This window comes from Mixophyes fleayi, chromosome 2 (assembly GCF_038048845.1).
Source record: "Mixophyes fleayi isolate aMixFle1 chromosome 2, aMixFle1.hap1, whole genome shotgun sequence".
Lineage (NCBI taxonomy): Eukaryota > Metazoa > Chordata > Amphibia > Anura > Limnodynastidae > Mixophyes > Mixophyes fleayi.
The window spans coordinates 304,369,984-304,384,502 of NC_134403.1; the positions used below are offsets into that span (position 1 = coordinate 304,369,984).

The following is a 14,519-nucleotide window of genomic DNA, read 5'->3' on the forward strand; positions in this document are numbered from 1 at the left end:
AGTCATTACAACCCAGCCCCACTGCTAAAAAAATGGTGATATTAATTAGCATGTAGAGCATTTTGAAAAACATCATTGCAATGAAATGATCAATAAGGTTTTCTATTCTTTTTTGCTTTTTGTTGGTAAGGCAGGTGTTAAAACGGTGTCTCATCTCCATTCAAGTTTATCTTCCAAGCAGTTTTGCTTCACTGCGCAAACGCCACCCCGTACCCAGGCACTTATTCTTCTGTTCAGAGCGGGTCTCAAGGGCTAAGGTGAAAACCGCCCAAGCTTAAAAATAATAATTGAAGTGGGTGGGCTGGCAGGGAGCACCGGTAACCATCCTGCCGCGCTTACCGTGTTCTGCTGGCCCTGAATATGGAGCTGAAGGCTGGAAATGTTCATGGAGATGTTCAGAGATAGAATATCAACGTGTCTCTCTTAGGATCACTAATATATACTCTATTAATTATACAGTATATAGATGGAGACATTAATACACAATGTATTTCAGTAGTGATCCAAGATTTAGTTTTTATACAAAAATGCATGTTTGGAAAGTATAATAATTATGCAAATTAACCAAACATTTCCTCTATTTTACCTGAAATGCACGCACAGCTGGACTTTTTTCTTTGAATTCTGACTCACAAAGATCTGATTAATTAAGTGCAGCTTTGTTAACATATTCTGTTTGATGGATACTTAGCATTTTTGTCACTTGCTTTGAAGCCTATTTTATGCTTAAAATATTTCAAGGTGACACAAAATCCCTGAGCTCTCATCTCACTTTAGAAACCACATTGCTAACTGACCTTCCAGTTATAAAATGGATCAGTGCTACTGGTAAATTGTACTGGTCATGACAACAGCACCAAGACGTAAGCTGCTAAATGTACAGCATTGTACTGGTAACAGATAAGAACTAAAGCTATTCCTTTATGTTTATTTGGATATTGCACCATATTATTATTATTTTATTTCATATAAAATTAATAATAACTTTAACCTATTTATAAAAATATTTTACCTTTACTTCACCTGAAACACATATAGGTGTAATTTGTTTTCTGCAATGAATACTGTGGGGTAATTTATGAGCTGGTAAAAAAAATGCAGATATACTGCACATTTTTTTTTACGTCTACCTATTGGGCACAGTTTTTGGGGACGAATGGAAAAATCCAGCGACTGCCAACCTATGGGGGACCTGCCTAATCAGCATCCCCACGCCTACTCAGGAATTACAGCACCAGTATGGTCAGCGTGGTGTTGGATGTGGGGGTACAATTACCAATGTACCTTTGATTTCTGTGGCCTATTCATTTCTATAACCCATTCATGTCCAAGGAGTTTTCACATGTAGCGCACAACCCCATTGAAATAAATAGTATGCAAGAAAGAATGGCCCATAAAAATCAATGACAAAAATACAGCATGGTTAAACCACTTGTGTTAACCTCATAAAAATCAAAGGGCTTTTTCAAGTATGGTGACATGATTTAAATGCACTGATATAGAACAAGCAGCATTCAGAAAACCTTGCCACAAACACACGCAGGAGCAAGCATGAGAACAAATGGGTATCGGCACACAGACTAGACTGGGTTTTGAACGTTCGTTAGTAACAACCCTAATGTTGAATGAGACTTTTATCTTCTAAACTGTCATGAGAAAAATACTGTAAATATTGCCTGACATTACACTATAGATATGGGTAATAATTAGTAATACATTAAAAACTGCAGCATTGATTTCACTTTAGAATCATCTTTTGTTATTCAGAAAAGTACTTTAAATGACTTGGAACATTTGATATCTTGTAACACTTTGGAAACTACTCAGTTAGTTATTATTTTGGATTGATGACAGAATTGCCCATTCTGTGTACCTTAGCAGTGCTGAACGCATGTAACAAATGGAATGATTTTTGGCATTTGAGTACAGCAAGCTGCTGCTTGATTTTTTCCTGGAACAGTTAATACTCAACAGCCTATTTGATTTGTACCATACAACTTATTCTTTTTCTTCCTCCTCACTTCCTTCTATTTCCAAGAACTCTGCAAGAATTTCACTCAAACATGTGAATTCTGTATACTAGGCTGTGATATTCTGTATTTAAGTAGAAATTAAAAGTTGAAACACATCAACATTAGAAATAAATGTTGTGTTCTGTACATGCTACATAGAGAAAGGTATTATTAACATGGTCAAATGTATAAACTGATTCAAATGTTGAACAACACTTTCACCTTGAAACGCTCTTTTCACTCTTGTTTTATATTGTAACTGGGTAATATCAGCAGTTGTGTGTTCTTTACAATTTTGTGTAATACAGGCTCATATTTTGGTTTTCATATAATGATAAAATAAATAGCTAAATAAAATGTCCTGTATTTCCTCTCACCCCTTTTGTGACCGTTACATGTAAAAAAAATCACTCTATGACCAAACAGAACAATATAACATATAGAAGAAAATTATATATAATATTATGATGTATTTTGGTTCACAAGGTCACAATAATAAATCATTTTTCCAAACGTTTTCAATTTTCAACTTTACAGTGTTATTATATGTTATTAGTTGTCTTAAAATAATTGCTTTCAAAGAAATTAGCACTAACTAAACCACATCCTTTTTTAAAGCACAATTTTAGTTAGTAATTTCATTAGTGCTTATTTTGCATTATGGATAAATAACACAAAGGTAAATTTGCACATTTGAGTGATTTTTTTTTATTAAATAAATACGTAAAAATCTTATCAGCAGTGTTTTTTTATGTGAATCGTACTGTAAATCTGTTGAAGAGGTATATTGAAAGACATTTAAAGGGGCAAAAAAACACAGTACACATTGTCATTTTTATTGCAACACTGTTAGGAGACTCTTCAGTTGTAGGCCGTACTTGACTGAAGAAATTATCCCAAAGTAGCATGTAAACATCACATGATCAGATCACATCCTACCATGGGACAACCTATTTGGCCAGGTGCACTCCACTACCCCCATAAATAAGACAATGTGGATGGGGATTTTATACCCCTTTTAAATGAGACTTTCAGAGCCCAAATAATGGTACATAGGTGGCATGTCCACAGATAAATAGCAAGAAGTATGTACAATTCAAGGTACAGAAACTTTTACACATGCATTTGTGTTTATTTAAAACATTTTTTATATTGTGGCACATTGCCATGAAAAAACATATGTTTGTGTTATACAATTTAACCAGTAGTACAATAATGCCATGTCCATGTTGTCTATAAAAAGCCTTGTAGTGCAGGTACCTTATGTTCCTTTCACTCTAGTAGCCTAGCTCAGTCTGACTAGGCAATAGATAACGCTGCCAACCGGTAGCATAACAAATAATGTGGAGTCACAGCAAAATGCTGTGGGGGTCTCCAGGGTTCCAGGAAGAGACACACTGTCCTCCCGTCACTAATCTTGGCTTCTTGCTTAGACAGGAAGTGAGCATCAGAGTTTCTATGTCTTCTGAGAGGAGTTTAATGCTGGTGTGCACACATGCCATTCTGGGGCTGTAGATGAAGCACTATGTAGTCTTAGTGCAGCAGTCAGAAGGAGATGGCAGAAAGGAGCAGGGTTGGGAGGAACATGGGTAACAGCGACATGGGGCCTGGCAGATTTAGGGCCTTAATGTGCTCAGTCGGCTGCCAGGTCTCATATTAACTGCTACTCCTGCTAGCCCCGGTAGTTACACCCCTGCTGCCAGCTAAGCAGTGGTAACACAGCAACCTATTCTTTAACATCACAGTAAACAGTAATAATGATAATTGTAACGTCAAACAATAAACAGTAGAAATTGAGACTTTTATGCAAACATTTACTTACACAATGCAGACAGCAACTATTCTCCCCTTCAATGCTGTGTCTAAAGACATAAATTATGCACAGTTTTTATAATAGTGACTAGTTACAGGAGTTTCTCAGAACACTTGATTTGGGCTCCTCCCCCTTTCATATGGTGACATGTGAGGTAATGGCTATTTCACATTCATTTGCACAGAATTTTCTGCTATATGGAATGGTGGAGAGTGACCCCTTCATGTTTCCTATCTGTGCCTTATCTAATAAATATGAACTTCACTAAGCTGAATCTGATGTTTGTGCTAGAACACAAAATACACCTACCTGGCTCTAGAGCTCACCCCGATATACAATTTTCCAGCTGAATGTTATGTCTGCAAGTAATCGTCACATGCACAGCTCAACAGCAGGTCACACATGATACACACCACATTTAAACTCTTTTTTTCCCCCATAATAAATTTACCCCAAGTATAGTGCTATCGTAAAACAAAATTACAACTGTAGATTAACAAAATGCATTAAAATGGTTTTAACTGATTTAACAGTAATAACACATCATAATTGTTAATAGTTTCTTACGTTGTGACTATTAAATATTAATATCAACATCAAAATAGCTGAACAGTACTCCAAATGTTTTCATAATCCTATCATCTTCCTTTTCCAAGATTTAACGATGTTACATGTACAAGGCAGTAAACAGAATCAGTTGGAAATACCTATCAAGGGATTTTTAAAAGCCAAAAATAAATGTTTAATGGGTTTTGCATAGCTGTATGCACAGTCATTTGCTTTTGAACATGATCCATGTGGTGTTCAGAGAGAGCAATGCAACAGGTGGTTTAAGTGGGTATTGGGCAAGAAGCAAAGCCTTTTACAGTGTAACTTTGTGATGTATTTTATAGATTTTATCAAGGCTGTTTATACTCAAAGGAAATGTACACTTAATTTTAATTCATATAACTCAGTCAAGTAAAATGAATATATACAGTGTTGTTTTTTGTTTTTTTTTGCTTTGTTGTATTTGAAAATCAACATTTAAACTATCATCTTCTGTGCAGCACAAAGAGTTAACTGTTTTGAATAGTGTAACAATATTTTTTTCAGAAAACTAACAATTTTCATAGCTGCTTGACAAGAATTGAAATGAATATGGAAGGGAGAAGAATTTGAGAGATTAGACAACTATCATATCAAACCCAACTGTTATTGCGTCTGAGATTTCCAGCACAGTTTAGCGTTAGGGGTAAATGTATCAAGCTGCAAGTTTTCAGCGGGTTTGAAAGTGGAGATGTTGCCTATAGCAACCAATTAGTTTCTAGTTATCATTTATTTAGAACAGACTACAAAATTATAGCTAGAATCTGATTGGTTGCTATAAGCAACATCTCACAGCTTGATAAATTTTACCCCTTAGGCTTGTATTTTCAAAATAAAGCAACAGGAAAACAACATTAATTAGCACATTTTTTTCACTATGGGATGCAAGTTGAAATTCCATATGGATACTTTGAGATTTTGGAAGCAGTAACTGTATCTGTGACTGCATTGTAACTAATTGTATGTAGCTTAATGCATTTAAAGGGGAACTCCATCTTTTATCAGGGAGAACGATGTTTGTTGGCCTAGGATCCCACAACTGATAAGCTCAGATATGTGTATTGGTAACAATTTTATGTACACAAAAGGCTGTTGTAGGCAACAGGGCTAAAAAATAAACAAACCTTCCTGGAAGACCATTTGTTGTTTGAAGGTGGAGAACTATTCTCTTCATCCTTTATTCATAAAGCGCCAACATATTATGCAGCACTGTCCATTGAGGGGGTTATGTTAAAAATTAAATATAATGACATGAAATAGAAGGTGAAAGTATTCCTGCTCAAATTACTTGACAGTCTAAGAAGTGTGGTGAACAATTGATTCATAAGTTATCAGAATAACAATTGTAGCTGCTTGTGGGGAAAGTGTGTGTGGCCACTGTTAGGCATAAGCATTATAAACTTCCAATACTAAAACATCGGCAACTGGCAGCTTCCTGTGCTGTGGTACAGTGGGAATAAAGAGAGATTGTGAAAGGTGTCAAAAGATGAACTAGTCGTTGTAGAAATCTTAAAGATAGTCAAGCTGCTATCTTAACCATTTATCTTAACCAAACTCCTTCCTCTTCTAGTTCTGGAGAAGGTTTTTGCTTTTATGCTGAAAGGGGAACCTGTGATTATCTGCCCACTCAGCATAGCTATTTACATGGTGTCTTTTCTGCTTCTAAAAGAGAAGCAGCATATTTAACTCTGGATACATTACATTGCTTACGTATGTAAAATATCAGTCATAATTATTTATGCTGTCACTTTCTACCCTTCAATGATATGTTATGTTTGCTAGAAAATATATGAATTATGTTTAACCAAAATATAACCCTGTTCTTGCTATTTTCAGGAATGTATTTTTTTAAACATTACTTTTAAATTGATTTTAGCTTAATAAAATTAACATTTTACCTAACGTGACATAAAATTCAGCAAGCATTTTTACTATACGCCAAACTTCAAGCCAACTAACTAAGAGCGTACCAGGATGGCAACCTGCATTGTAAAATTTTGTTTACACAGAATTCCCAATTTAATTATGTTTTCATTGCCTTCTAGTATGTTATAGATTTAATGACTTTACTAAAATTCACTCCATTAAGGTGTTAGTTTTCACTAACCACATTTGGCTACACAATTTTCTTTTACAGACTGCAGAAGAAGGAGCTGCCACTTCAATCTATGCATCTGTTTCACCCGACCTTGAAGGAATCGGAGGCTGTTATTTATATAATGGACAAAAGATAAAATCTGCCGACATTACATATGATGCAGAGCTTCAGAAGAAACTATGGACTGAAAGCTGCAATATGGCTGCACTTCCTGTATCTGCGTGAAGCTTTAACCATAGCCAGTGTCTTCTGATCATGTGGTGATAGTGAAACATTCCAACTGTTGTCATTACAATTCTCTTTACTATATCTGGATAATAGCAGAGAGACATTCAATACATTTGTGAGTTATCTCTCAATAATCAATATGTTTGTTTAGTTATTAAAAAATAACTCAAATTACCTTTTAGTAATCATAATGTTCAAACTGTGTGTAGCTTTCAAAATAAATTTTAGTCATCAACTTGACTATGTGCAGGTATCTTCTGAAGGATTCTGTCCTTTAATCCTGCGGCATAAATATTAATAGGTAACTGCCCCGATTAGGCAAGTTGTGGTCATGTTGTTTCAGAAGAACGCTTTCAGAATTTATTATGATGTACAGCTTGGTTTGGTTATACAGATATCTTTCACACAATGAGTAAAATTATTCCTTTGACGCACATGGCCTTAATGATTATGCTAAATTCATTAGGTATTCTCTTGTGAATAAGTTATTTTACAGAATTTAAACTGTGATCTTAGGATATTAAATAGTTCTTTATTATTGAGCATTTAACTAAAATTCTGAAAACTTTACAATGCTGTTGAAGGGATACTATAGTGAAATACTAGTTATTCTAAAAAATATACATTTTGTAGAGCTCTTCTTAATGAATATAGTAATCTCATGTCCGTGAGACACTTTGTTCAAATGTAATTGACAGCAAAGATAACCAATTAGTCTTCCATTACCGTTGATCTCTTGACCATGAGGGGCACTGTTGCACTGCAAACTATGCATAATATTACTTTTATCTTTTAAGCATTATGGTACAGCTTCTACTTTTGTTAATTACTGCAAATATACAGAGAGAAGGTTTTCGCTGCAGAATCCCTTATGTCTATAATAATTATAGTATATAGAAAAATAAAGTGGGAAATAAACTCTACTAAGTACTAATCTACTCTACTATACTACTAGATATATTTTGCACTTAAAGGACTACTATACACATGGACATTGAAAGACAACTTGTTTATTGAGACTCAGTAGCGGTCAGGTAATAACAGCAGAGCCACAGTACTGAACTGGCAATAATGATATGCATTATGATAGCTGAAGCACAACAGTAACACAAAGCTGAAAAGGAGTATACAGACGTATATGAAGATAAATGGTGTTTCAGCCGCTGACAGCTGACACACCGGTTCACAATAGCAAACACTTGAAGCAGATATCATACAGGCTGATGGTAACACAGTTCAATAAGCGCAAGCAGAAAGAACAGCGGCACTACTGAGACCGGCTCGGAGCACTGCAGTGTGGATTGAAGAAATGCTGAAATGTGAGTATGTACTCTAGTATGTTACTGCAATAGAGCTATCAGTGAGTAGTTCTCTGCAAAAAGAGGAGGTGTCCAAAAACCAAGCTAAATAGTCAACTTAATCCGGAGGTCTAAGACAAGAATCTGCACCAATGAGAATACAGAGCCAAGATCAGAAGCCAGAACCAGGAACTAATTGGGTGGAAGGTACAGGACCAATAAGCTAACATGTAAATATGAAGCTGGACAGGTGAGGACCTGATCTCAGAGAGACCCCTAGTGGGATTAGGGATTGGGCACACCTTTAACAGTGTTGAAATGTTATGAAAGCAACCAAAATTAACCAGAACACCGTGGCCACATGCATATCGAAGTACCAAGCTGGGAAAAGGACGAAAATGATGCAAGGGCTGGAGGGCAGGTTGGCACCTGCCTGCCAGGCCAGTCCCAATCTGATCTACCTTGGGCTGGGTCACTAGTCTACCTGCATTTTTATTCTTTTAAAATGTTCTTAAGAGGCGGCTGACCCAAGTCTCACACCCCAGACTAAAGTTTTCCAGCCAGCCCCTAAAGTGATCACATGCAAATCATATTCAACTATTGTCCTGTGTATCATTATTGCCAGTTCAGTACTGTGACTTTGTCATTATTCCCTGTCTGCTGCTGAATCTCAATAAACCATTTTTTGCTGCAGCACAACTTCATTCCTCCTGCCATTACATTCCTAACAATGTCCTTTCAATAGTCCCCAGAATGGAATAGAAATAGTCTAAAAAGTGCAAGTATTGGTTGCAATATGTGTGTCTACATATATACATGTATCTCAGTGTGCACCTAGGGGGGGATCCCACACACATTTATGGCCCGAGACTTAGCCTCAAAGTTCACTCACCTGCAGTTCTCACTGCATTTCAGTTCCGTTTGCACTATTTAAGGCAATACTAGCCCTAATCTAATCACCCAATACTTATAGGATCGGTCCACAACAAAAGTACACACATATACTAGGCAGGACTAGCCCGGTAGGGTACCCCTCTTTCTTTATATTAAACTGTGATTAGTCATTTGACTTTATATATTATTAATTAAATTATATTTAAAAAAAATATACTACACCATATATTTATTAATCAGCATCTACATCTAATTTCACAAATACATTTTGCAGCATTAAATTCGAAAGTGTGACCTGGTGAGAGTTATTGTAGTCAATGGGCAATTTGAATGGTTTTAAAAGTGCAATATACATTATATGTTTAAAATCTAGGAAAAAAATTATATGTATTAAATGTGAATAAAGAAAAGAAGCAACAATGCCACAGTCCTGACTCTAAAATGGTCGAAAAATGTGTACAATCAGCGGCAGCAGCTCGTCCTACCTAATTGGCACTGTGGATCTAAGAGGGCCATGTGCAGATTTGATTGGTGAGTCGTGCTGTGAAATATTATACCTGACTATATATATATATATATATATATATATATATATATATATATATATATAAATATATATACCGTATTTCCCCAAGTATATGACGCACCCATGAATAAGACGCACCTTAATTTTGGGGCCCAAAATGAAAAAAAAAAGCTTCCTGAGACAACTGGGGTCTCCCACTGCCGGCTGGTTTTCCTGCGCCATCTCATGCTCTGAGCATGCTGCCCTCCTGGCGGTTTCCAGATTCCCGGGTGCCCCCGCCTTCTGAGAGTCCCCCCTGGCCCTGGTGGCTTCTAGCTGAGTGCCTTACCTCTACCTCTCGGAGCGCCTATCACGGCAATTGTGGCCTGTTTCCGGTGGAGACCAGGGGCTGGAGTTGGAACAGCCCGGCGGACCCGCTACTTCCGGTTACGCGGCGGGACTTCCGGCGGGGACACGCAGTTCATACAGCCAGCGGGGACTCCTCTCTCCTCTCACATCCAGGTGCCGACTTCTTCATTGAGGTAAGTAAGACTTGCAGTGTTTGGGGGAAAAAGGTGCGTCTTATACATGGGTGTCACGGGCACTAGGAGTCTTTACCCAGGGATCACCAGGTGATAAGCTTACCAGAGCAGTATAGATGGTAATATGGTACTCTGGTAGCGGGGTGATCACGGAACAGGAGACAGCAGATGATAGAGATGCTCAGGAAAGTCTATGACTAGCAGCACTGGTAATATATATGTAGTAATACATGAGGAACTGAATGGACAAAGGACACGTGAGGGTAGTCAGTGGTCTGCAGTAGCAAGTTGTACCACTGCTATAGGGAGGAGGAATGTCCAACAGCAACGAGGAGGTGATGAGAGTCAGCGGTCTGCGTTTAGCAAGTTGTACCGCTGTCTAGGTGAAGGAATGGAATCCAGGTGGAGGTATCCGGGGAGTCAGTGGTCTGCGTTAGCAAGTTGTACCACTGCTATGTGAGAGGACACTGGAACAGGTGACACAGGAAACAGGGATCAGTGGTCTGCCTCTAGCAAGTTGTACCATTGAATATATATGTGAGGAGGAGCACGGGGAGAGACTGCAATACAGAGGATACACGGGCACCTTGAACTTGATCCACAATGACATGCACAATATAGTAATGACTGAACAGCACTGCAATAATACAAAGTCACAGAAACTATCCGGGCAAAAGATAACACAGTCAATGATGGCAATAGCCTCAGCGGATAGTAAGCTCCAGAGGAGAACAACTCAGTCCAGCAAGATATGCAATACACCAGCACAGTCAATGAGAAGTATGCATACCGTGGTTCAGGAGCAGGCTGTCAGACAGGAGTGCAGAGATACCTGAACGGCTGGAGGCCGGCAGGATGCGAAGTCCCTGGAGGGTGAAGCGGTAATCAAGTAGGTGCAGCCCACAGGTAGGTAGACCAGCAGGGATAGCAACAAATACTCAGGAAGCAGTAGTATGTAGAACTGGACTCCTGGAGAACCCTGAAGAGTAGCGATGGTCTAGGTGAAAGCAGCGAGGCGTAGATCCGATGCAGACTGGCGAGTAGACACCGGCAGGAACACTGAGAAGCACGGAGAGCGGATCAGCTGCTGCAGACACGAGTAGAACTGAGGGGTAGCAGCCAGCAGGACTCTGCAGGTACACAGAGGTAGCGGATAGAAATCAGCAGGTGCAGTCACGATGAAACACGGGAGAGTAGAGCTGAGCTGGAACTGTTGAGCACGGAGAGCAGCGGATAGGAATCAGCTGGTGCAGTCTCGAGGAAACACTGGAGAGTTGAAGTGGTCTGAAGACTGTAGTGCACGGAGGCAGCGGATAGGAATCAGCTAAACAGTCACGATGAAACACAGGAGAGTTGAAGTGGTCTGAAGACTAGTGCACGGAGGCAGCGGATAGGAATCAGCTAACACAGTCACGATGAAACACAGGAGAGTTGAAGTGGTCTGGAAACCACAGGAGAGTTGAAGTGGTCTGGAAACCACAGGAGAGTTGAAGTGGTCTGGAAACCACAGGAATCAGCAGCGCTGAATACACGAGGAAACACAGGAACACCTTCAGAGGCTCATGGGGAATGAGACTCCAAGATCAGGCAACGAGGTATGGAACTCAGGTGCTTTAAATAGGGAGTGTTGCCTGATCAGCCAATTAACTAAAGGGACAGGTACTGAAGGTTTGAAAGGGCTGCACATGCGCAGACCCTCAGGATGGTGGACGGCCACGGTTCCTAAATACACGGGAAGAAGCACTCACAGTCTGGTGAGTGACAATGGGGAAATATGGTATATTATATATATTTATATGTACACTGATCACCTATTATTATTATTATCGTTTATTTATAAGGCACCACAAGGTTTCACAGGTACACAGTACAAACAATGTACAGTACAGGGAATAACAGCACAAAACAATAAACGAGTAGTACCAAGACTTCAGAGGCTCCAGGCAAGGCAAATATATTGAAGTTGGAGCAGAAGAGAAGGTAGAGAGACAGGAGGGAGGAGGACCCTGCTCATACGAGCTTACATCCTATAGGGAGGGTAGACAGAGGGCAGGCACAAAGGGAGTCGGAGGAGGGGAGCAAGCGCTCCCCACTACTGAGGAGGAGCGAAGTGAAGAGACATCTACAACATTAAAATCACTGACAAGTGAAGTAAATTACATTGATTAGCTCATTACAAGACAGAGAAAGCCTCTGCAGCTTATCAAGGCTAAATATATTTTGAAGATCCAGAAATGGCTGATATCATAGCTAAGAACAAAGCATCACATATCTTCACTTTTGTCATAGTAATGGAGCTATGTACAAATTTGTATATGTTGAAAGATTTCATTTGCATTCGCCCCACAGACCAGTTTTGTCTTTCACAGGACATTCCAGATTAACTACTGTCAATTGAACAAGGTCGTGGAGAATTAAGAGTATGACTCAATGTTGTGGATTTAGTTGTGGACAATTTTTTGCTCATTTTTTATTTGGTATACATTTAGTTTTGGATGAAATTGTGTTTTTAGCTTAGTGCCTCATTGTCACATCTTCATACACATTAGTGTTTCAGTATGCATGCTCTATTTCTTGCAGTTCTCTTCTCAGTTACACTTGGACTTCAGTCTGCAAGTATTTTTTAAACTATTATTTCCTGGAAAAAGATCAAGATGTTTATTCCAAGTTTTTATCTGAGTAAATGATGAGAGTTATGTCATTTACAAATTGCCACAGTGCAAGCTGTATTTTGGGAACTTGTGAATAAGTGATGTGATTTCATGGTTTTTATTGTTTTGAGCATTGTACATTCTACAGACTATTTGCTCTATCAGTGCTATATTGTACACCACACAACAGAGATTTAGCTTACACAGTTGAGTAAACGGTTAATTCACATTCACAAAGGAAAATGCGAACTCGTGTTTGTGTTGATTTATCATCTGTGACAAATTTAAATCAGAAAACCAAATCACCAAGAACACATTAAAGCAGTAAAAAACAATTGTAAGGTCACATAGGCTACATTCAAATGTATAATTTATTCCCTTGCAAGATTGTACATTTAACAGACAAGTGCTAATACATTTTGCTGAAGTGCCTAGTTAGGTAGACCTCTAATCACTTTGAATGTTACAGCGTGCTCTGCTTTAATTTTATGAAACAGTATTGGTACTTCATAGAGGGGCCCTCTGGTGTTCAGCTGATATTGTTACAATACCTCTTATACCAGTTGCCTCTGATGTGTTCTTGAGTCAACCTTTGATGATAGAACATTACAGTACACTTTTTTTTTTTTTTTTAAAATAGGAAAATCATCATTATATTGATGGCTGTTCAGATTCACTTCCTGCCAGTAGTGCCAAGTATTAGTTATTATCAGATGTAAATGTTAAAGCAGAATCGTGTTTGTCTGTACAGAGAAAAAATACAGTACAACTCCAAAAACATATGGAACAAACTATGGTGCCATCAATTTATAAACCTTTCTATTCAAACAAGAAATCATACTGAAAGCATCCAATACGCACAGTCCATCACCCATATTAGATAAATAATTCTCTATTTTTACTTCTCTTAACTGAAAAAAAGTGTTTCTTTTATTTTATTTCAATTGGTTTGGTTGACTTTCACAAGACAATTTAATATTGGAAAGGGATTATTATATTTTTTAAATATTCAAATTTACATACCTGAAAGAGTACTTTAAAAAGTTCAGTAAATGTAGTTTTTATTACCACCAGTTTATCTAACACATGTCGGAATTATCATCATCATCAGCCATCTGTCAATGTCTACTGGACAATCAGTCTGTATTTAAATACAGAACAGTTATTTCTAATACATATATATATATATATATATATATATATATATATATATATATATATATATATATAGGTCCTCAAGACAATTGTGAGAATATTGAATGTGGATTTTGCTTACTTTACTCAGCACTTTATAATATCTGATAGATATGATATAATTTGGAAATTTTAAAAATATGCCTGTTTGTAGTTTTTGGATACTATGTTTCTGTTTGAGAATTGTGTATCCTAGACATTACATAGAAAAAGATCCTATAAACCCATGGAAAATCAAATTTCATTCTAGCACAGTAGAATTCAGTTGCATTATACATTGTATTAAGCCAGAAAAACATCTAATCAAGGCTAAATCACCTGTTGTTGAACCTACTTTTAGTGGTACCACCCTTTTACAGTAAATCGTTTCAGTGTTTTAAGACAAAAGCTGTTTTAATTCCCACAGTTGTTTTATATTCCTAGCTTAAGCCCAGTTATTGAAAAGCAACAAGGAAGACATGGGAATTTGTGGACAAGGTGCAGTAGTTCGGCTTTATCAACTGTCAGGATGTGTGAGATATAAAAAAAGAAAAACGTCTGCCAGTAAAAATTAAGATATTAATATAAATTGGAAATAATCCCAGGAAAAATTGAACTAATAAAAAAAGAGCTTGTCAAATATATGGAACAGTTATTTGAAAATGTACATATAAATGTAATAACTTGTAAATATAATAATAATCACATATTTAAATG

At 37.6% G+C, this 14,519-nt stretch overlaps 1 protein-coding gene across 4 annotated transcripts in view; it reads left to right on the top strand.

Annotated features, from left to right (window-relative positions):
• DHRSX (dehydrogenase/reductase X-linked) overlaps nt 1-6,974 on the top strand; it is a 323,541-nt gene extending 316,567 nt beyond the window's left edge. For all 4 annotated transcript variants that reach the window (XM_075196491.1, XM_075196488.1, XM_075196487.1 and 1 more), the window contains one exon: nt 6,551-6,974. In XM_075196491.1, coding sequence (XP_075052592.1) covers nt 6,551-6,736 — 186 coding nt within the window. In that variant the 3' untranslated portion in view covers nt 6,737-6,974. The remainder of the gene's footprint in view (nt 1-6,550) is intronic.
• The last annotated feature ends 7,545 nt before the right edge of the window (nt 6,975-14,519 follow it).